At 41.0% G+C, this 23221-nt stretch overlaps 1 protein-coding gene across 19 annotated transcripts in view; it reads right to left on the reverse strand.

Moving 5' to 3' along the window:
- Positions 1-1650: 1650 nt before the first annotated feature.
- The window catches only part of EDA2R (ectodysplasin A2 receptor), a 37826-nt gene continuing 16255 nt past the window's right edge, over positions 1651-23221 (reverse strand). For 4 of the 19 annotated variants that reach the window (XM_070066363.1, XM_008272728.4, XM_070066359.1 and 1 more), the window contains 6 exons: positions 22965-23061; positions 16163-16341; positions 15168-15253; positions 13170-13334; positions 9416-9808; positions 1651-7492 (listed from right to left, as the gene is read on the reverse strand). In XM_070066363.1, the coding sequence (XP_069922464.1) occupies positions 9426-9808; positions 13170-13334; positions 15168-15253; positions 16163-16341; positions 22965-23051 (900 nt within the window). In that variant the 5' untranslated portion in view covers positions 23052-23061 and the 3' untranslated portion in view covers positions 1651-7492; positions 9416-9425. The remainder of the gene's footprint in view (positions 7493-9415; positions 9809-13169; positions 13335-15167; positions 15254-16162; positions 16342-22964; positions 23062-23221) is intronic. The other 15 variants (XM_070066364.1, XM_070066361.1, XM_070066362.1 and 12 more) reach the window with 9 other exon arrangements.

The raw sequence follows: 23221 nt of genomic DNA on the forward strand, positions 1-23221 counted from the left end.
GCCGGATTCTATCCCGGTTGCCCCTCTTCCAGGCCAGCTCTCTGCTGTGGCCAGGGAGTGCAGTGGAGGATGGCCCAAGTGCTTGGGCCCTGCACCCCATGGGAGACCAGGAGAAGCACCTGGCTCCTGGCTTCAGATCAGCGCCGTGTGCCGGCTACAGCGCGCCGGCTGCAGTGGCCATTGGAGGGTGAACCAACGGCAAAGGAAGACCTTTGTCTCTCTCTCTCACTGTCCACTCTTCCTGTCAAAAAAAAAAAAAAAAAAAAAAAAAAAAAGAAATATTTTGCCACTAGAAACTAAAGAAAAGGCTTTCTGGATGACAGCCACATGATTGCACAGCTACCCTCAATAGAGATCCATTTTGTCAGGCAGCAGCTGAACTCCCAGTACTCATGTGCACAACTTCTGAGACCTTAAAAGGATAATTGATAGGTACATAGAAATTTGCCACTCACACTATGAACATAAAGTGAAGTAATGTCATACATATCAACCCAGAAATATGCAAGTGTTCCTAGTCCCTAATAAAAATATTAACAATCACCTAAGAATGCCCTATTTGATAGTTAGATGACTTGTCTGCTGTTTTGATCCATCTTTTCATAAAGATCTGGTTTCTCCACATCCTTCTAGCATACAGAGTGGGAATTTACTGACAGAGACAGGCACAGGCACACACTGACTCCAAAGTAGATAGGAGCAGGGCCGGTGCTGCGGTGTAGTGGGTAAAGCCACCGCCTGAAGCACCAGCATCCCACATGGGTGCCGGTTCGAGCCCCGGCTGCTCCACTTCCGATCCAGCTTTCTGGTGTGGCCTGGGAAAGCAGTAGAAGATGGCCCAAGTCCTGGGGCCCCTGCACCCGCGTGGGAGACCTGGAAGAAGCTCCTGGCTCCTGGCTTTGGATCTGCCCAGCTCCAGCTATTGCAGACATTGCGGAGTGAACCCACAGATGGAAGACCTCTCTCTCTCCCTCTCTCTGCCTTTCAAACAATAAAAAAAAAATCCTTTAAAAAACAAAATAGGAGCTATTCACATATTAGTCCTTCCTCTGGCATCAGTATCATACACATATTAGAGGATTCAACCTCTCCTACTGTACTAGTATTTATAATTATGAGTGAAAATGGAAAAGCCTGGTTGGACTTTATAAAAGGCCATTTTTCATACAGAGGCAGTACAAACACACCATAAGCTCTCGCCTCTTACTTGTGGGTGATTCTCAATCCCTTTTTTCCCCATTCTGTTTTAGCTGCCTCAACATGTCCATTTGTAGCTGCTCTGGCACTTCCTCTTCCCAATATCACTTTTCCTACACCCACCACTGAGGCTGTAGTAGTTTCTGTCTTTCCTCTTTTGGTCTGAGTGATACTTCTTAAATCTTCCTCCTCTATGTTCTTTCTAGATGCTTCTTCTATTTCCTCCATGCTATGTCAAGAGCCCAAAGAGAAGATAACTGAATAGGTCTCAGGTTCTGTTCCTTTGACACTGAATTGAGTGGCATGTGTGTATGCATGTGTGTGTGCGAGAGAGAGAGAGAGAGAGAGAGAGAGAGAGGGATTTAGATTGTGTATGGAATTAGCCCTGACAACACAAGTGTTTGGAAAATAATTAAATTGGTAAACCAACAACAGAGATCGGTGACCAAAGAATTTTTATAAAGGTTTTATTGAGTTATATTTTGTATATTGTAAAATTCAACCATTTCAAATGTACAAGCAAAAGATTTTACTAACTTTACTGAGTGGTGCAACCATCATTAGCAATTTTAAAACATTTTCATTATATAAATAAGATCCATCATTCCTGTTAACATTTCATCATCTTTTCGTATTCCCAATTCCAGGACACCACTAAACTACCTTCTGGTTCTATTAGTTTGTCTTTTACAGATATTTTATATAAATGGAATCATACAATATGTAGTCTTTTATATCTGCCTTCTTTTATACCCAGCATATGCTGAGGTTCATCTACAATGCACCATGTGTCAGAAATTCAATTCTTTATTTTTGTCTAACAGTATTCCTTTTTGTGTATATACTATAATTTATTTATCCATTCATCAGTTAATGGATACTTGGGTTGTTTCCAGTTTGTACCATTTTAAATAATGTTTCTATGAATATTTCTTTGAAAATATTGTGCTGACAGATTTTTCAAAAAATTATTTTTAGTATATAATTATGAGTAGAATTACTGGATCGTATGATTACTTCAAATTTTAGAGGAAGCACCAGATTGTTTTCAAAAGTGGCTATACCACTTTACAATCCCACCAACAATTTATGAGGGTTTCTCATTTCCCCAATCCTTGCCAACATATGTTGCTGTCAGGCTCACAGAATACTAAAAATGGGAAAAGCTTGTTTTCCCTACTGCTTAAATAAAATTAAAGAGAAGAACAATATTCAAAGTTAAATGATGTCTCTTTAGGTGGTCCCTTGAATCCAATGAGATTGTAAACATAATTATAAGCCCTGCAATGGCAAGAAAGTACTCTTAAGATTTAATCACCCAGATGTTCTAGCTAGAAAATGCTTGCATTTAAAAAAATATTCAGAACAAAATGAAAATACACATACATACACAAATTCTTAGAGATTTTACAGACCTCAGAAAAATGTATTCTGTCCTCTCAGAGCTATGGGAGCCTTGACAAGGATCTGTAGCCCAAATGAGAATATAAACGTCATAAAATTTTTTTAAAAACTAGGAGAGCAAGAGCTATAACCAAGGTCTCCTGGGTGATAAGACAGTGAACCTCAGCACATACATCCAGTGATCTGATCTGTGCTCAATGATCAAAGACACATCAGCCAAAGGAAGAACCCTGGTTCTCTGAAAACAGAGGAATAAACAAGATATTTGAGTGTAATTCTGTTTATTGACTAATATGAAATGTTTGCAGAGCATCATAGACTGAACACAACCCTGCCAGCATCCACACATGCATACGGTTCAAGATTTAACAAAATCTCTATAAATAACTCATTTATGAGGAAAAAGGTAATTAAATGTAAAACATCGTAAAACATCAATGGCCTTGATAGTGAGCAGAAGAGGGGATAGATGGGAGACAGGAGAGATGAATATCTCAATGTGGCAGGGCTGTGTGTTGTATGAAGGGGAAGGCAGGGGTGCTTTAGTATCAACACCCTTACCTAGAATGGATCTGAGAACCTTGAAGGGGAAAGTTGCTCTCCTAGACTTCTGTCAAGAACCAAGTCAAGGTGTGTGGACGGGAAAATAATGGATCATAAAATTCAATTCATCTTCAGCAAACACACCCTTTCCCTGACAAACAAAACAACTTTCTTTTGCTAATTCAAATATGGACAAGTCAACTATTTTCTAGGCTCAAAGATATATGGAAAACGTTTCTATCAAATGTATTTTTATGCTTCAACTGACCAAAAACCTCCAAGGGAAAAAAAAAAAAAAAACACAAAAAGTACAGTGCTCAAACAAAGATGTCCCTGCTTTAAAAGCAATAAAAAAGAGATCTTTACAAGGACTGTCCTGGAGAAAACATTCAAATATGACATTGGCCATGGCCAAACAGCAATTATTAAAAAGAAAAGCATCCTTCACTTCACCTTTATCCAAGATACCTTAAAAAACAAAGCAAAGAAAAACAAAACTTATTTGCCCTATTTAAATGGCTTTGAACTTTAGAAAATGGGAACCAAGATGATTCTTGAGTACAACTTGGGATAATCACACAATGTTCATGCTATAAACAAGGTGCAGTGAAGGGGGCTGGATGTAATGTTATCATGTTATTATTATTGTGTTACAATCACTATCTTTCCCACAGAGCAGCAGCATGATATGTGACGTGGGTTTGAACCACAGCCAGGCACATGGTGACCTTTAAGTCCCTCGGCTTGCTCCAGCTCAATCATCCATCCTCTGTTTGGGTACTAGTTCTTCCGCTACCAGAAGGTGTAGACATGATTAATTAAAGTGAGTGGGATAAGAATAAACTGTCCCAAAGGGAAAAGAACAGAGAACCTCAAGGCCAAGGCCTAAACCTTGGCTCACACATATTTGCTAATACCTGTGTGAGACCAGGCTGGTTGATGCAGGCTTGTAATTCAATTGCTTCTAATCCCTAGTCCAGTACAATGGGATCACTTTGCTTTTTCCCAGGTGCTTGAAGCACCCTGATCAATGGGTTGCCCCAGTGGCCCTTTATGTGCATTTGTAGATAGATTAGTGCCTAAGTTGCCATTAATAAAATTCTATAAGCCAAAGTCTTTCTGTAAAGAACCCTCCTTTTATAGTAGTAAGACCTGATGATGAAGGATATATTCTGCCTAAGGTACTTAACTAAACACTAGTTAGACTAGTCCTGTGAGAGAGGACTTGCTGTACAAACTTCAGAAACATCCTCAAATAATAAAGAATAATGCAGTCTCAAAGGAGGTTGGGACTTTGCTGGTCTTCAGTTATATAGCTGGGATCAAAAAAAAAGGCAAAAAGACACTTCAGAAAGACTCAAAGGAGAAAAGGTACTGGGAGAGCTGGGATCAATTGACATGTCAATAAAAGGAGCAGTGGGGCCCTTCCTTCTCCTCACTTAGCTACTCCTAAATGGATTGTGGGAGAGAGAGGGCTGTTTTGGGAGGACTCTGTGAGGTAGCTTGGGGAACCCAAGCCTCCAAGGGAAGGTCATCTTGGCTCAGAAATGTTCTGCAAGGTTCCAAGAAGGCAAACTCCAGGTGCTACCTGCTGGAAGGGTAGAGTTACAGCACATCAAATATAGGGTGAGCCCAAGAGATTCAGAGAGAAATTGCTTGCCCTGCAGTATGCTGCAACACAATACCATTGCTTTTTATACATGTCCAAGACCCTCTGACTGAGCAAGGGAGTGTGGAGCACCTAGGGAAACCTGAAAACCTTATAGACCATAGAAGGCAGGAATTATAGGGAGAGAAAAGCAAAACACCCCTCCATCCTGCCCCAGTTACATTAAGATACAAATGCAATCATGGCAACATTTCAAAAGAACACTACACTGATGCCTCAACTAGACTATGAGGCTAGCTGCTTTTAGCTGGTGGTGGGGAAGGGCTGATTCAATCTCCTAAATTTTTCCCTATGCTCATTTTAAGGGTCATCGAGGCAGTGTCTAGTGAAGACAAATGACTGAAGAAAGCCATTAACACTCCCGCCTGTCCCTATACCATAGGGACAGTTTCTGCTCTATGTCTGCTTCCTTGGTCTCTACTGTAAGTCATGGGATCCACACCTGAGTCTAGGGGTGGATATGTGAGATAAGGAAATTTTCCTTAAATGTTAATTGCTCTGGGCAAGATAGGTACTACTGTTTGGCCTCTGTTTCCTCATCTTTAAAATAGGCATAATGTATGAATGAACCTTTTAAACTGTAATGCACTGAAGTGATATTGACAGTTTTGCTCGAATATCTACAATGTACCTATAGATTTTAAAGATGGGAGAATAGGTCTCTCTCACCTTTGAATTCAAGTTAGAGACTCAAGTTATCCATATGAAAAGCAGAGGTTCCTAAATTGCACAAAGGAGGAATGTGGGGGGACAAGTAGGATGGATGCTCTTACTAATAACCAGCCTTTATTGCCTATTTCACAAGCTAGGTGCAAAAGAAGATATACAGGAAGAAAAGGAAAAAGTCTGTCTGGCCTTGTAACCCCTCTCATTTTCTGACCTCTAGTGAAACAATGTTGAATGGAAAATCTCTTAGCTTCCCAATAGTGTTAGACCTGGCAGAGAATGTGCCAGATTGGTAGTCTGGGGGAGGAGACCTGGGCAGTAAAGAGAGAGGATAGATGTTGTATGATGGGCAAGGACATTACCTCATTGAGTGGCAAGAATAAGGGTCTTATTTTTCTTTCCAACCTTTTTCCTTCAAAAGTGAATTGTTTTCTGGAGCAGATGTGCTAGGAAAAATCAACCTTCTACCCCACAACACTGTCTTCCAGAACATTCCATGATATTCAAGAGTCTGTGAAGGCATCCTAGCCTTGCTGTTCACTACTATATCATTAACTTAAGACCAATCCTCACTTTCCATCTGTGGGACTGTTTTCTCACCTGCAAATTGGGGATGACAATCACTATGTTGCCCACTTCAGGGTCTATGTAAAAATCCAAGGAGATGATGGTTGTGAAAGCACATTGCAAAATGTAAAGTGTGGTGTATATGTGTGCATGTGTGTGCATACACATACCATAAATTCCAGCATTCTTAATCCAGGAAAACTAGACCTTACTTACATTCTTGATATTTACAAACTGAGCCATAACCAACATCCAGAATTAGATAAAGTGCTCCCAAAGAAGCTGGTTGCTCTATTTTTCTGGACGTTGTTTTTTTCTTCTAATTTGACCCATTATGAGGGAATGCACATCAGCCCAAGTGGCCCATTATGGACTGACGGGGAGACTTAAAAAAACAACCCATGAAGCTCATACCTGAGCCCTGAAGGTTTCATCTGTCATGCTCTGGAGAAGCACAGAGAGAGCAGTTCCACTTCATGCTGAGAAGCATGTAAAATTAGTGGCAAGAGCTCAGGAGAAATGGATTGGTTTTACTTTAAACCAAGAAAGCACCAAATGGTCCCTGAGCTGCTGTAGGGCCAGGCCCCAGTGAGAACTCTAGTTTCTCAGTGCCTCTCGTCCCATACCTCATGATCTTCACTGTCACCCCAAAGACAAATGCTCTGAGCTCTGTTTTGGCCCTGGGGATTTACAGACTGAGTTTGGAGCTTTAAAATTCTAGGCAATAGGAAGGGACAAAAGAGGCAAGAATAGAAGAGAAATCAAAATTAAAGGAACTTTAGGAAGTACCATATTAAAGATAAAAAGACATTGATTTGAATCCCCACCAAAGAAAAATAGAGACCTATTTGTGGGGAGTAAGACATTGGCAATCGCAGTGGCTCCAGAGCTATCACAGCCATGAAAGTCTAGGACATGAGTTGGGGAATCATGGCACCAGGCCTACCCCAAGAGATGCTTGCGTGTGTGTGTGTGTGTGTGTGTGTGTGTGTGTGTGTTGAGGAAAGAGGCAGTGCAGAGGAGCTAAAAGGGGAAGAGTATAATTTTTTCCCTGAAGTGCTAGACAGATGTTATCAATAGAGTTCTGAGAGGCTTCCCTTCAGGCCCACCTGACAAAAATGCAGGCCAGAAGATCTTACCCCATTCACTGTTGTTCCTTCCCCTTTTCTTATAATCAAGTCGAGGTAGGAACATGTCTGGCAGTCCCATGTTTGGTGACTCTGGCTCTCCAGGCTAATGCAGGGAAGCAAGAAATGCTGCAGATCAGTCCTGGGGAAATGGCGGAGAATGAATCCTTTGGTGGGATGGGATATGATGTATCCCATTCATAGTGTACTGTCTGTTGCACACACCAAATCCCAGGTCCCTGCTGTTCTTGTGCTATAGGAACAAGGCAGGAGAGTCCAGAGAGAATGATGGGACAAGGCTTCCAGGAGCCCAAGAGACCTAGAGAGGGAGCAGAGCAAGTTAGAAACATGAAGGCAATCTCACCAGCTCCCTCCTCTCCTAATTTGATTCGACTCCCCCCCTCTCCCCACCCCCACTCCACACCGAATACACGGGTTAGGCCAATAGTTTAGGATGCCAATATCAGAATTTGGCCACCTAGCTAGCTAGGGAGATGACAATTTCACCCTATTCTAAACTACTGTGAACATTCTTCATGAAATTGGATCTAGTTCTAAGCCCTCCATACTTCAGAGGAATCTAAAGCAATATTTTCTAGAGGGGAGATGCTGTTTTCAGGCCTGTTCAGGGATATCGCAAGGCAGAGGAAGCAGATGAGGTCTGTGTGGTCCAAGGAACAAATCCAGGACTCACAGATGGGTACTGTTGACAATCAAAGTTTTTTCCTTTATGTTGAGCTCAAATTTACCAATCATATACTATATAGTAGGTAATAGTGAGCTCTCTACCACTGCAAGTATGTGAGTAAGGACTATACAGACTATGGTGAGGAAACAGGTTGAATATCCCAAATCTAAGAATCTAAAATGCTCCAAAAATCTGAAAATCTTTAGCACTGACATGATGCCACAGATGGAAAACTCCACACTTGACCTCATGTGATGGGTTGCAATCAATATAAAGGTGCATTAAAATATTGTATGAAATTACCTTCAGGCTATGTGTATAAGGAATACATTAATTTTGCATTTAGGTTTCGGTCTTATCCCAAGACATTTCTCTATGTTTATTAAAATATTCCAAAATCTGAAAATTGAAACACTTCTGGTCCCAAGCATTTCAGATAAGGGATACTCAGCCTGTATTATAAAAGGGATCTATCCATGAATTAAAGGTCTTGCAGGAGGAATTAGATCAGATGACCTGGAAGGTATTTAGACTAGCTGGTTTGACATTAGTCATATTTTCTTAGGTAGGATGTAGAAAGGGGAAAACTACTGGGGTACATGGCAATATCCTAATGAAAAATTATATGGAAATAGGTGGCGAAAAGTAGTTGGTTAGTTGAAAATTAGGACTCCTCCCACTCTGCTTCATACTGCTACACACTACTGAAGTCTTGAGAGAGTAGTGTTGGCTATGGAATAATTACAATGGTGGCATTGGATGAGCTCTAGAATGAAAACTCCAGGTCTAGGCTTTAGCCCAGTTCTGCCACTGATTTTCTTTATGACTTTGAGCAAATCTCTTTTCCTCTCTGCTTTTCAGTTTCTGAAACTGTGAAATGAGGCTAATGTACCTGCTTAGCATAAAGGGCTGTTATGAAGGTCATATGAGTGTAGTAGATGTAGAAAGGATATATAAAATGTGACTGGAGGCGGGGGGGCGGGGCAGAAAATCTAGCGTGGTTTAAAGACTTCTAATACATCAGACACTGCAAAAGGTACCTGCACAAATGTTTTCCATTCAATCTTCCCAAGACCTTATGAGGAGGGTAGTACTGTTTATTTTTTACAAGTGAAGGCTCTGAGGCTCAGAGAGGTAAAGAGATTTACACAAGGTTCAATAGCTATTAGGTAGTGGAGGTTGATTTGATATATGGGGTTGTTAAATGACAAGGTTTTCTATTTTTCCTACTGTGCTACGCTGCTTGTACACGTGAGAGGATATAAACTGAATCTTTCTATTATACCCTGAATGAGTTTGCAAAAGGCCAGGATGGAGAGACTTATGTCATGGCAGCTTGGTCAGTTCCCTGGCAATTGTTCAGCCCCTAAGTGTGATGTCTGACTCGATCAAAAGATTAGCATTACCACTGTTGCCCCTCTACCCACCACCAGTGTTCTTAGCCTGCTGTTTTTCCTCCATCCCCAGCCATACTGCACAATAGCACTTCAGAGGGAAATTCCTGGAGGGCCATTCCCTAATTTCTGGTCGTTCTGCCCCACCTCTCCAGCTCACCTCAGTAGAGTTAAGGGCTGGCAACTTCAAAGGGCACATTGGGCTCCAGCCTGTCTCCAGAGCTTTCGTCTGCGTTCCCCCCCAACGTCTCAGCTCCAGTATAGGAGGCAGAGCTGGAAAACTTTTGCAGGTCCAACTCTGTGCATTCGATGGGGGTGTGGACCCAGTGGGAGTGGCTCTCTGAGGCGCAAGAGGCCATGGTAAAGGACTCCTGTGTGGGGAAGCCACGAGTCGAGCTGCAGTCGTCATCCAGGATGGGGTTAAGTGGCTGGATCTCAAAGATGCTTTCACTCACTGGGGACTCTGTGCTGGTCTCCTGGCCAGGTGGCTTGGGGAAGAGAGATTCCTCCTCTGCGGCCTCGTCAGCCTCAAACTGCACCGAACCTCCTGCAACTCGAAGCAGAAAGCCACTGGGTCACCCAAAGGCAGGGGCTTTTCTCAGCAGGACACCTGGTTTTCAAGCTACTGCTCCCCTTCCCCTTTGTAGGGACCAAAGTACCTAGCACCAGGCTGAGATAACATGTTTGAGAAAACATACTTACATTACCGCATCAGATTGAGGCTACCTAGTTCTGGCCCAAGAAGAGTTAATTTTTCCAGAGAAAGAGAAATTCTTTGTGGGAGATAGGATTTTGATACTCCCACTGCTACCGTGATCTTCATTCCCTGATGTCATGTCTGAGTATGTTACATTAAATGGCGAAAAGGACGCTGCAGATGGAATAAGGTGAAGGACCCTAAAATAGCAAAATTATTATATTGGTTTATCCAGATGAGCCCAATGTGATCACACATCCTTGAAAGTGGAAAAGGGGGATGGGTGTTGTGGCACAGCAGGTTAAGCTGCTACTTGTCAAGGCAGCATCCCATATCAGAGTACCAGGTTAGGTCCTGACATCTCTGCTTCCATTCTAGCTTCCTGCTAATGCACCTAAGAAGGCCATGGAAGATAGGCCAACTTCTTGGGCCCCGGGAACCCATATGTGAGATGCAGATGGAGTTCCTGGCTCCTGGCTTCAACCTGGCCCAGTCACGGGTATTGTGGGTTGTGGTCATTTGGGGGGTGAGCCAGTAGATGGAAGATCTCTCTCTCTCTCTTTCTCTCTCTCTCTCTCTCTCAATTTTGTGTCTGTCACTCTCTCTGTGTCACTCTTCCTTTCAAGGAGATGAAAATAAATAAACATGTTTTAAAAGTGGAAAATGAGGACAAATGAGACAAAGAGAAAGTGGCAGAGATGTGGCATGAGAAGGATTCAACCTGCCATAGATACTTTTGAAAATAGCAAGAGTCCATGAGCCAAAGCATGTTGGTGCTTCTAGAAGCTGGGAATGGCTTTCAAGAAACCGAGACTGCAGTTCTACAACCCAATGGGACTGAATTCTGCCATCTGCCTGAATGATCATGTAAAGAGAGTATCCCCTAGGGCCTCCCAAGAGGAATGCAGTTCTACCAACATCTTTATTTCAGCCTTGTGAGACTCTAAACAGACACCCAGCTGAGCCTGCTGAACTTCTGAACTATGGAACTTGTAAGATAAGCTATTAAATGTATAACAATTTGTTACAGCAATGACAGAAAAATAATACACCATTAATGCATGAGTCTGATTCAACAGCAGGTTACAGACTGAGAGCCTATTGGGTGGGTGTTTGTTTGACCTCCCCCGTTGTTATTGTAGCTCTGTTGTTTAATCAGACTCTTTGCCAGTGTTTCACACTATTTTACATAACAATCCAGATTTCTGGATTCTCTTGAAAAATTCCCACATGGTAACAAAGAGCTGGAGATAAGTAGTGGGTTTTTGTTTAGTCAAGGTATATGCCCTCTAGTTTGCCACAGACCCTACTTCTCTCTCTTGCACTTTTCACTGGATCTAACTTGCATATTAATCTCACCTACACAGCACCTTCCCCAAGTGAGGACATGCCTAGCCCTCCTTCACTCTATGGAGACTGTGAGGAAGTTGGCAGTCCTCATATTCCCACAGATAGGTACTACATTATTATCTTAATGACACAAGGTGGATTACTCATACCTACTTTGCTGAGGGAAGAGGAAGAAGACAGGTATCTCCCAGATATTCTCTCAAATTCATCTTGCTGGGCCCTAGGTCTCAGATGCTTCATTGTCTGTGTTGCATATCCATGCCTACATACTGGGCAATACTTCTTATTTAAGTCAGACACTGGGTGGCCCACCCAGAGCTACAATGTCCCAGGAGCTACCCAAGAGTAAAGGAGAGGGAAACAGAGTTTAAGAAGTGTCGTAAGGGGACAAAATTGTTTCCTTTGTATCCTACATCCCATGATATGCTAGATTCATCTCTGCATAAGCCAGGGGCATAGCCAAATACACCAATAACTTTTTTTCAAAATCACCTGGGAGGCCCCAGGAGGCAGATCTATATAAGAGGGATCTTCCCATACCAATAGAATGAGGCTTTAAGGCTTTAAAAAGTAGTGTTGTGGGGCCAGCATTACAATGCAGCAGGTTAAGCCTCAGCTTCTAACACCAGCATCCTGTATCAGGATGCCCTTGAGTCCTGGCTACTTTACTTCCAATCCAGCTTCCTACTAAGGTGCCTGGGAAGGCAGCAGATGCTGGCCCTAGTAGTTGGGTCCCTGCAACCCACACAGGGGATTCAGATGGAGTTCTTGGCTCTGGCTTTGGCCTGGCCCAAACCTAGCTGTTGCAGCCATTTGGTGAGTTAATCAGCAGATGGAAGACATCTCTATATCTCCTTCTCTGTCACTCTGCCTTTCAAATAAATACACAAATAAATATTTTAAAAAGTAGTGTTGCTTTGAACTCAGTAGGCTGAGGAGGAATCCTGAGCAATCTTGCATCCAGAAAACTTTATCTTCTTGCTGGATTAACTGATGTCATTGCCTAGCTCTCACTGGTGCTACACTGAATCTTGGTACCCTTGGCTGGAGTTCTAACTCTACCTGGTCCTGATCAGCCACTGTCCCACCTTCTCCATCTTTTCTGTCAGTGAGCTAATCTTTCTTTCCCATATTCTTGGCTACTCGATGAAGTTGTGTTGAAAACAGATCACAATGATATTGCAATTTTAAATGTGACCATGCATGTGGAATTTCATTTGGTCACTTCCTCTGCACTGCTTTTTTCCACTGCATCAATACTGCTTGTGGAAAAAAGTCTAAGCTTGTTAACTCCTTTGGACCCGGGGCTTTGAGTTATTCCCATTTGAGAAATAACTATACGGAGATCAGTGTCCTTAGAACTCATGCATTTTTATTACAGTTATATCTCAGATATAGCCAAGACTTCTCTTATTCTTGACATATGTAGAATCTATTCCTATTGGTATGGATATGAAGGCTTTGTAAAACAGCTTAGAAACCAACTAATCCAGTTCTCTCTCTCATTTTAAAGGTTAGAGAGAAAGAGGCTCGAAGAGCTGACTTGTCTACATTCACACAGTGGTTTATAGATAGATTTTAGATCTCATGTCTCCTGATTCCTCTCCCAAGAGCTTTCCTCCATGCTGTTTCTTTACGAACCCCTGAGAACTAAAGAACCAAGTGCCCTAAACTCTCAAAGTTGGCCTCAGTCATGTTTGAAGTCCCATACTTTCTATTGCCACCCCAGATATTTCCTGAGGCACCCCACTTGGATTTTCAATATGATAGAAAAGGTCCATTAATTCTCACTCCCAGAAAATGCCTCTTTTCTGCCATTAAGAACATCGCTCCTCATTCATGTGAAATGTGAAGCAGCCACCCTTACCACGCTGGCAATGTCTGTTGAAGAATTGCTTGCAGTAGAGGAAGAAGAGCCCCAGGAAGGCCAGGGTAAACACCACTAGCAGACTGCTCACCAGTGCAACAAGTGTGGCCTCCTGAGGGGGCACTGTGGGTGCATCTGCCTTCACTAAGCTCAACTGGAAGGCACCTGTGAGAGAAAAAAGTAGAGGAGGTAGTCAGTGTGAGCAGTCAACAGCTACTGTGCTTCCGGGCCTGGATTTTCTCAGGCCGTCACCCTCCCTGTGAGGGGCCTTTCTCCATTAGGGCCCCTATGCTTGTTTCAAGTTTTTGTAGAATAGGCAAAATTATAAAGAACAAAGCAGTGGCACTTGCCTATATTGCTGGTATGGTATAAATTAGTATAGTTAATCAAATATGTACATATCCTATGGTTTTTCCATGCCATAACTAGTTATATAACCTAGAAAATGGAAATGAACTAAAATGTTTGTGAGTAGAGCTGAAGATAAATAAATCATGATATGACTCTAAGGTCTAATGTTATTATATAGCAGTCAAAGTAAAAGATCTTTATGCATCAATATAAATAATCCAGAGGGAAAAAGAAAATTGTAGAAAGCATATAGTCTGACATCATGTTCATAAACATTATAAAATATACACTAGTAACGTGGATTTCTCATGAATATCCACAAATTCCACAAAAGAATACAAGTACTAAAACCTCAGTGGGAGAGTGTGGCAGAGACCTACAGAGCTCACCAATTACCCCCACACTCCCTTTTGTTCCTCTTTACACCCTTGCAGTAAGGCCATCAGAATAGTTCTGGCCAATGGACTGTGAGCAGAAATAGCATGTATCACTTCCACACTGAGGTAGTTAACAGTCAGTATATCTCCTCCACCTCTTTCCCTTTACTGGCAACTTGAAGCCATACAGAGAAAGGTCTTCATATGGTGAAAAGCAAATTTGTATTGTATTATGTCACAAAGGCCGGGGTTTGTTACTGTAGCATAGCCTACCAAAAGTAGTGGTATCTGAGGAGATAGAGAATGGGACTCAGAAAGTATCAAGAAGAGAATTCTGGGGCTGGCGCTGTGGTGTAGTGGGTTAACTCCCTGGTCTGAAGCGCCGGCATCCCATATGGGTGCTGGTTCTAGTCCCATCTGCTCCTCTTCCTATCCAGCTCTCTGCTATGGCCTGGGAAAGCAGTAGAAGATGGCCCAAGTCCTTGGGCACCTGCATCCATATGGGAGACCTGGAAGAAACTCCTGGCTCCTGGCTTCAGATCAGCGCAGCTCTGGCCATTGTGGCCGTCTGGGGAGTGAACCAGCAGACAGAAGACCTTTCTCTCTGTCTCTCCCTCTCAATGTCTATAACTCTGCCTCTCAAATAAATAAAATCTTTACAAAAACTGAAAAAAAATGGTAAGATTTAGTAACTTCATGTTCAATAACTGAATATTTTGCATTTCTGCATTTAAAAATATTTCTATAGTTTTTAAATAACTCATAATTTTAAAAATATATCAGTAACTTTTAAAAAAATTAGATAGATACTAGAAAAAGATGGCAGGCAAATAGATAAACAGATAGTGATAAAGCCATTTACTAAGCCCTAGTTCTTCATTCAGCCTTTCATGAGTCCTAAGCCTTAGGGATTCCTATAGACTTCACATAATAATAATAATAATAATAATAATAATTGATAAGTATTCAAATGTTGTAATTTAGAAGTGTTTTTAAGCATCCTTTATTTTATTAGACCTAGACAACTATCACATAAGGTATGAAGAAAATTATTATGTCACTTTTTTTTTTTTCAGATGAGGGGAACGAGGTTTGGTGATTTTGAATGATTTGCAAAAGGTTAGTTACATGAATATTACATTGTGAAACCAGGGTTCAAATCTAACTGAGGGGAACTTCAATCCTCAACAGAGGGGAAGTCTTTACTAGACTATCTTGCTGCCACCTAGTGGGTCAGGGAGGAAGCGGGAAAAGAGAACTGGATACACACACTGAACCTCAGAGGTGGGGGTCTGCTTCGTGCAGGGGATGCACTCTTGGTCCTGCAGGCCTCCAATACGTGTCTTTCGGTAAAACCTGTGGTCAACGCAATAAGAAATGGAAGGGTGAACAAATAGCAATGCACTTGGACCAATCTTTCCTGGGATCACCAATAGGCAGCTTCTAAGAATCTCACCCTCCAGAAACCAGCACCTGTCTCTTCTGATGATCTCTTTGGCACCAGCTCTGATTCTGACTCAGAGGCCCAGATATTCCACCTCTTTCCCCATTCACCATCCCTTACAGCAAAATGGGGAGCTAGTCCCAAAAGAGAATTATTGCATTGATACTCACCACTTCATACATTTCTAGGTCAACAGTAAAATTTACCTTGAATTTTGGTCCTGTACTAATAGTGTCAGTATCACAAAACAGCTGTTAGGTACTCATCTATGGCTGACAATGAGCTAGGAACATCACAGAGGGATCTTGGGAAGATACTGTTCTCCCCCTCTAGGAGTTCAAATGAATATGATATGTACAGAGAGAATACTTCAACTAGGGTTTGAGAAGTGAGGATGAGAGACATCTCCAGAGGTTAAAAATGTCCTGGGATGGGCATTTGGTGCAGGGGTTAAGAACCACTAGGGATGATCACATCACATTTCAGAGGGCCTGGGTTTGAGTCCTCATTCTACTCAGTTTTCTGCTAATGCACATCCATCCTTGGGGGCAGCAGGTGATAGCTCAAAGAGTTGGGTCCTTTCACACACATGGCAGACCTGGATTAAGTTCTGGGCTCCTGGATTCAGCCTGGCTCAGCCCTGTCTGTGGAAGGAATTTGGGGAGTGAACCAGAGGATGAATTTATCTGTCTTTCAGTCTCCACCTCCATCTCTCTCACTCTCTCTCTCTCTCTGCATTTCAATGTAAAAATAAAGAAATAAATCAACAATAAATAGATCGAAACATCCCAGAATAGCTTGGCCCAATACTGCAGGCTCACCTGGGCAGACAGTCCCCACAGACAGCATTAGAGGTAGGCGTGCAGTTGGCTTTCTGGACACGATTGATAACAGCACAGTTGATACAACTCTGACATCTGTGGTGGCCCCAGCTGCTTTTATACCTGCGGGGAGGGCAGGCTGTGCAGTATGCATCTCCCCCCTCTCCATAACCACAGTCCTGCCAAGAGATGGGACAGTGATTAACTTTTGTCCAGGAGCTTGGAGAAAGAAGAAGGTATGGGACAAGTAAACATGATATAGAGTAGTATTTTTCAAACTGCAAGTTGCAACCCCATTACTGGGTCATAAAATCAATGTACTAGGTTATAGTCAGCATTGGAAATTGAAATAGAACAAAACAGGATAATGTTATCAAATATTAGAGTACATAGCATGTAGCATAGCTAAGTACTGGTACAGGTCAGCATAGGCTAGGTTATAGTACAGCAAAAAGAAAATCCGAATCCCGTGTCTTAAAAAGTTTATTTCTCACAAACACAATTTTCCTACTCGAGTTTTTCTGAGGGCTCGGCTTTACATTATCCTCGATGAGGTTCCCAGGGTAACAGAGACTTCATCTTTGTGCTGAAATGATTGCAGCATCAGGGAAAAGAGAACATTGTGAACTGTGCACTGGCTCTTAAAGTTTTTCCCCAGAAATGACTCATTCCACTTTGCTCATATGTCCTTTGCCACACATACCAACTAATCATTAGTAACTTCAAAGGGTACAAGATAGTACAGTTGTACCATACGCCAAAAGACAGGGAAATATCTGTCAAACAGCTATAATCACTACCCACAGCAGTATCACCTTTATAAAATTTTTACAGATAAGATGTATGATCACTACAGTGTATATATCCAAAAAGTATGAAATAATTACATCAAAGAGACACCTGCTCCACCATGTATACTGAAGCACTGTTCACAATAGCCAAGAGATGGAGTCAACCAAGGTGTCCATCATAAGATAAATGGATAAGCCAAATGTGGTATGTACACACAATGGAATATTATTCAGCCATAAAAGAAGGAACTTCTACCATTTATAGCAAAATGGATGAAACTAGAAAATGTGTGACATATCCAGGCAAAGAAAGAGAAATACTGCAAACAAACAAACAAAAAAAAAACAAACAAAAACAAGCGAACAAATGCAACCTTAGAACTAGAGTTCTGGAACATCTAGTTACACTGCTGCTTGTGACACTGGTATCCTATATTGGAGCACAAATTAGAGTCCCCATTGCTCTGCTTCCAATCCAGCTCCCTGATAATGTGCATACAAAAGCAGCAGAAGATGGCCCGAATATTTGAGCCCTTGTCACCCATGTGGGAGACCCTGATGGATTTCCAGGCTTTTTTGGCTTTGGCCTGGACCAGGACCCACCACTGGGACCATTTGGGAGGTGAATCAGTGGATGGAAGATCTTTCTTTCCCTTTGCTTCTCTCCCTCTTTCTGTCACTCTTCCTTTCAAATAAGCAAAACAAACTAAAATAAAAAAAATCCCTCAATCTGAACACAGAATAGCACTTATTCGAAGCTGGGAGGGGTTGATGAGGTAGAGTGAGGCTGGATAATGGGTACCAAAACAGAACTAGATATAAGGAATAAGTTTCTAGTGGTATACGTCATAGTGGGTGACTATTGTTGACAATAACATGTATTTTAAGGACAAATAGAAAAAAGGAGCTCCAGGGTTCCACTCATAATGTGATGTCAAACAGGGAGAAATACTGTTTCCCCTAATTTAGCAGTGTATAATTTATACATATTAAAATATCACACTGTACCCATAAATATGTACAATTACTGTTAATAATTTTAAAAAATAATGCCATATACCAACTGCCATTGATCACTATACTCTGAGTGAATTATATGATATGTGAATTGTATTTCAATAAAATCATTAAAAAGTGACAGAGCATCTAAAAGCTTGGATCCCAAAATGAATGAGAATAATCCTCCCACTTCCCAACTTTGATTGGTGTTAGTCATAAACAAAACCTTAATCTATTATATCACAACATCTAAAATGTATTTGTGATAGCAGTTAGCATTACCTGAATTAATACACTAGGTAAGTTATGCCTTCACAGGGGTTAGATTAAGTGAACCTCAGCCACTGAGGTTCTCTAAATAAATATTCCTGCCATCATGCTCCTCTTCTTTGCCTCTTCTGGTCTTAATACCTCACAGCTCTACTCGCAATAATCTTTTCTACTAAGATCCTATTCTGATACATACCAGGGTTCTAAAATGGGTGCTTTCTGTTTTACTTATATTCTGGGTTTCTTGGGAAGGTAAAGGACTTCTTTCAGCCTCTGCTATGTGCAGCAGCAAAATGGTGATAATTGCCATATCTGCTTTACAGGATTAGCTGAGGATCAAAGTAATAAAAAAAAATACAGCAGAGTGATGAAAAATGCTGACCTAGGGCCAGGGAGACCTAACTTTAACTCCTACCTCTACCACTAACAAACCATGTGGCCTTGGGCAATTCACTGGACCTGAGTTTTGTCAATCAATTCAGGAATAAGACTAACTTATATGATTTTTAAGACCACAGGAAATCAAGTGAACAAAGGGAGTATGTCAAAAGAATAGGGAAAAACTGTCCTGTGTATGTTCTGTTAGATACCTGAACTGCCATATGAGAAAAAAAATTATAAAATTTGATTCATTCCTCACAAACTGCACATCAGAATAAATTCCAAATGCATCAGATATTTAAATATAAAAAATGAAACGCTATAAATACTGAGATGAAATATAAGTGGATTTCTCATTAATATGGAGGTGGAGAAATCTTTTCTAATTATAAATCAAAATCTAGAAGCAATAAAAAAGATGTAATTACATAAAAATTCAAAAAAATTTTTGCAAAGTAAAATATGAAAAACAGAAGACAAATGACAAACTGAGAATATATATATGTCATATCAAAGACTGAAGAGAATTTTTAAAAAATAAAATCAACATTTCTGATTTTAAACTATATAAAATTTATATTTATATATCTTATATAAATGATTTTAAAACATATTCTATATTTTGTAATGTCTGTCTACTCAGGTGCCCTACAAGAGTATAGAATGAACAATAAGCAACATATATTCAGAGTAGAAAAAACAATCAGAAACAAATAACAAATTTGGGAATCTAAATAGACAAATAAACAGAAAACACTGGTATATTTCCTTATCAAATTGAAAAAGCTAAAACAAAATCCTCATAAAGCCCTCATAAATTAGCAATTTAATATTACAAAAGAAGGCATAAAAGTAATACATAATGAAACATGCATTATTCATTTATGGTTACGCTTCTGGGATATGGGAATTTTATGCCCTGTTGAAAATAAATGTAATTGTAATGGATATTAGTAAAGGATTTTCAGAAATGTTATCTACTAATATATTTCAAGAATCTTAAAATTGTATCCATTATTTAGCGTGGCAATTATACTTGTAGAAAAATGTCCTGAGGAAATAGTGTTTCTTTTGCAATGATTTATTTTCAATTATATTTCTAATTCATGAGTAAACTTTTAAAATAAAGGTAACCAGAAAAAAAAAAAAAAGAAAAAAAAAAAAAAAACGGCTGTCTCACATGCTGTTAGCTGCTTATCCAAATATCCTCTTCTTCCATAGTAACAGAACATTGATTTCTTTTTAGGTGGCATGATGACCACCCTCAAGAATGGATTCTTGTTTGGTCTTGGGTAATCACGGCAATCCCATTTTTGTTTGCCAGATATTCTTTTGCCAGCCTCCCTTCTAGGTAAGATTGCTACATCACCCAGTTCTGTATCTTAAGACATATAGGGAAATCTGCTGAGGAGCTTCTGGGGAAACACTTCTTCCCTAGTGAAACACAAGTTATGTTGACTCTGTCTCTGCTTCCTGACTTTGCTAACAGTGTGAATACGTGATTCTTTGAGCTGTGGCATTTTTTTTTAATTTTTTTTTATTTTTTGACAGGCAGAGTGGACAGTGAAAGAGAGAGAGAGAGACAGTGAGAAAGGTCTTCCTTTTTCCATTGGTTCACCTACCAATGGCCGCTATGGACGGCGCACTGTGGCTGGCACACTGCGCCGATCTGAAGCCAGGAGCCAGGTGCTTCCTCCTGGTCTCCCATGCAGGTGCAGGGCCCAAGCACTTGGGGCATCCTCCACTGCCTTCCCAGGCCACAGCAGAGAGCTGGCCTGGAAGAGGGGCAACCGGGACAGAATCCGGCGCCCTGACTGGGACTAGAACCCGGTGTGCCGGCGCCACAGGCGGAGGATTAGCCTAGTGAACAGCGGTGCCAGCCGAGCTGTGGCAATTTTGAAGCTATAAGCATGAGGGAAAAAAACCAGGAAGGTGGCCAAGATAGATGAAAGAGTCTGGGTCCTTGATTACACTTTTGACCCGCTCAACAAACCGAAAGGTTATCTATCTCTAGACTTCAGTTATGGTTGAAGTCACTATGTAACTTGCAACTTAACATAGCTTAATTGGTTCAGAGGCAAAATAATTTGCCTTGAAAACCAGGTAGATCTGACTCCAAATTTCTTGTTTATTTTTATCGCACTGTTGTGACTTTGAGCAAGTCACATATTCTCTTTGAGCTTCAGCTATCTTATGCATAAAATGGGCCTCAGAATACCTTCATAATGTGACTCTTGTAAGAGTCAAATGAGATAATGCGCATAAGAGCTGCTTAAAAAGCAGATATTTGACTAGTACAAACAATTTATATAAGGCTTTTGCAGGAGTATACTATTCCAATTCATTTATTTTCTCTGAGCTTTCTAGTGGTGCTGAAGTAAATGGCAGTCTGAGAGGTACTAAACCAAATGTGAATTCCATCATAGGCTTCCTCTTAAGAGTCTGGTACCAGTAGTTTGATAAACAGACTGATTTTTTTCTCCCTTGGAGAGTTCAGGTTTGTAAGTATGAATAGCTTAAAAGTAACAGACATGTGCATGATAGGAACATTTGTAAGGCTTTTTATCATGAAGACTGATGTGATATTTAAAATAGATTTTGTAGGGCTGGTGTTATGGCACCACAGTTTAAGCCACTGCTTATGATGTTGGCATCTTGTATTGGAGGGTGGGTTTGATTCCAAGTTATTCTGCTTCAGATGCAGCTGTCTGCTAATGTACTGGGAAGGAAGCAGAAGATGGTCCAAGTATGGGGGCCTCTGCACTCCATGTGGGAGACCAGACTGGAGTTCCTGGCTCCTGGCTTTAGCCTAGCCCAGACCTGGATTTTGAGTCCATTTGGGTAGTGAATCAGCAGATGGAAAATCTGTGTGTGTGTGTGTGTGTGTGTGTGCCCCCCTCTTTGTCACTCTGCCTAGCAAATCAATAAATCTTTTACAAAAAGATTTTGTCAAGTCAAGCAGCTTATTCGACTGGATCTATTTTAGTATCTAGTATGACCTAACTTCTGGTCTTCCTTGGTCCTAGAATCCCTTGTCAACCATGTTGGCACACCATTGTTGGATATAATGTTATGTATAGTGTTAGTGCTAGTTTATATTGATATCTCTGAGCTTTATTCTCCATGTTTTTGAAATATGGAGGTAAGAAGTACTTATCCAAATAATTTCTATATTTTTTCCAGACACGGGATCATGTCATGCTCTTACCTAAATCCCTCCAGAGTGTTCCTAGAATACTTAGAAAAAAAACTAAAAAAAGAAAGAAAGAAAGAAAATCTCCCATCATACACTTCATACTTCCACATACTCTGGCCCATACCTCCCTCTCTGATCTCATTGTGTACCACTCGCCTTCTCACTTACAGAACCTTAGTTGCACTAACCTTCTTTCTCTTCCTTGAACATGCCTAGCTCATTCTCACATGAGGATTCTGCATTTGCTGTAACCTCCCCCAAGAAGGAATCTCTTTTAGGATGCCCTCTGCTTCCTGATCAAGCTGCCAAATCCTCTGTATATTATCACTCTAATTAAATTCTTATGATAGCTTCATATTTAGAGTCCTCACTTATCTATATATGTATCTTATTTATTATTTGTTTCAGTAATTAAAATGTAAGGTCAATAAGGGAAACATTTTTGTCTGTTTTGCCATATCCATGGAGCCTACAGCCATGCCTACCACTTTGCAGGTATTGAAATAAGTAATTAATGAGTGAATGACTGCATAAAATATGATGCAAATGGGCAGAGACCATCTTCTGGCTAGCTTCCTTCCAGCTCTAGCTGCAGCTCAAAGTTAATACCACCTTTAGGTTTAGGGACCAACAAAGTACCTGAGGCAGAGCTATTATAGAGTTCCAGCCTTGCTCCTGTCTCTAACTTGCTGGTGATTTTCAGCTGATTCTTACCTCTAATAGGGATTCCAGGATCTTTATGGTTGCCCATCCCTCCTTTACAGATTCCCAGTAGCCCACATTTTCCTGGATGGAGGACACACTTCAGCGTTCTCATTTCTTCTCTCATCCCCATTCCTAAGACCTGATATCTGGTTCTTGATATTCAAAACAGACCTTGCTTTAATTGACAGATTTCCTAATGCTAAACAGCCCTCCCATGTATCTACATTCCTCATCTCCTTCTGGGATACCTCATTATCTCATGAAATCTTCCCCTGACCCTGACCCTGCTGAGCTGAATTCTTGCTGGAACTGTGACTTCTATCGTCCACTCTTTGAATCTCATGCTTTAAATGGAGCAGTCATAGTGAAGCCTGACTGACCTAAACTTGGTCCCCATCAGTTTCCAGGTTGGTTCCTAAGCTGTGGGGGGAAAATAAATATATTGACTAGTGTGTCTTACCTTGGAGAGCTCCTGTCCAGGACCACACTGTTGGCAGGTAACACACCGTCCCCATTGGTCCCAGTACTCATTTTCTTGGCAATCCATGGTGGGAAGGCTGTGAGTACAGAACACAAAAACTAGGCAGCTAGTTTCAATGGATACCTAGAAAGTAGTGGTTTCCATGACATTTGGCTTCTGGGTCATCTTAATCTAGTATCTCTGTGAGTTAGAGACCAAGGAAGTCAATCCAAAATAGCTAATGTTTACATAGCCTT

Source organism: Oryctolagus cuniculus, chromosome X (assembly GCF_964237555.1).
Source record: "Oryctolagus cuniculus chromosome X, mOryCun1.1, whole genome shotgun sequence".
In the NCBI taxonomy this organism is placed as follows: domain Eukaryota; kingdom Metazoa; phylum Chordata; class Mammalia; order Lagomorpha; family Leporidae; genus Oryctolagus; species Oryctolagus cuniculus.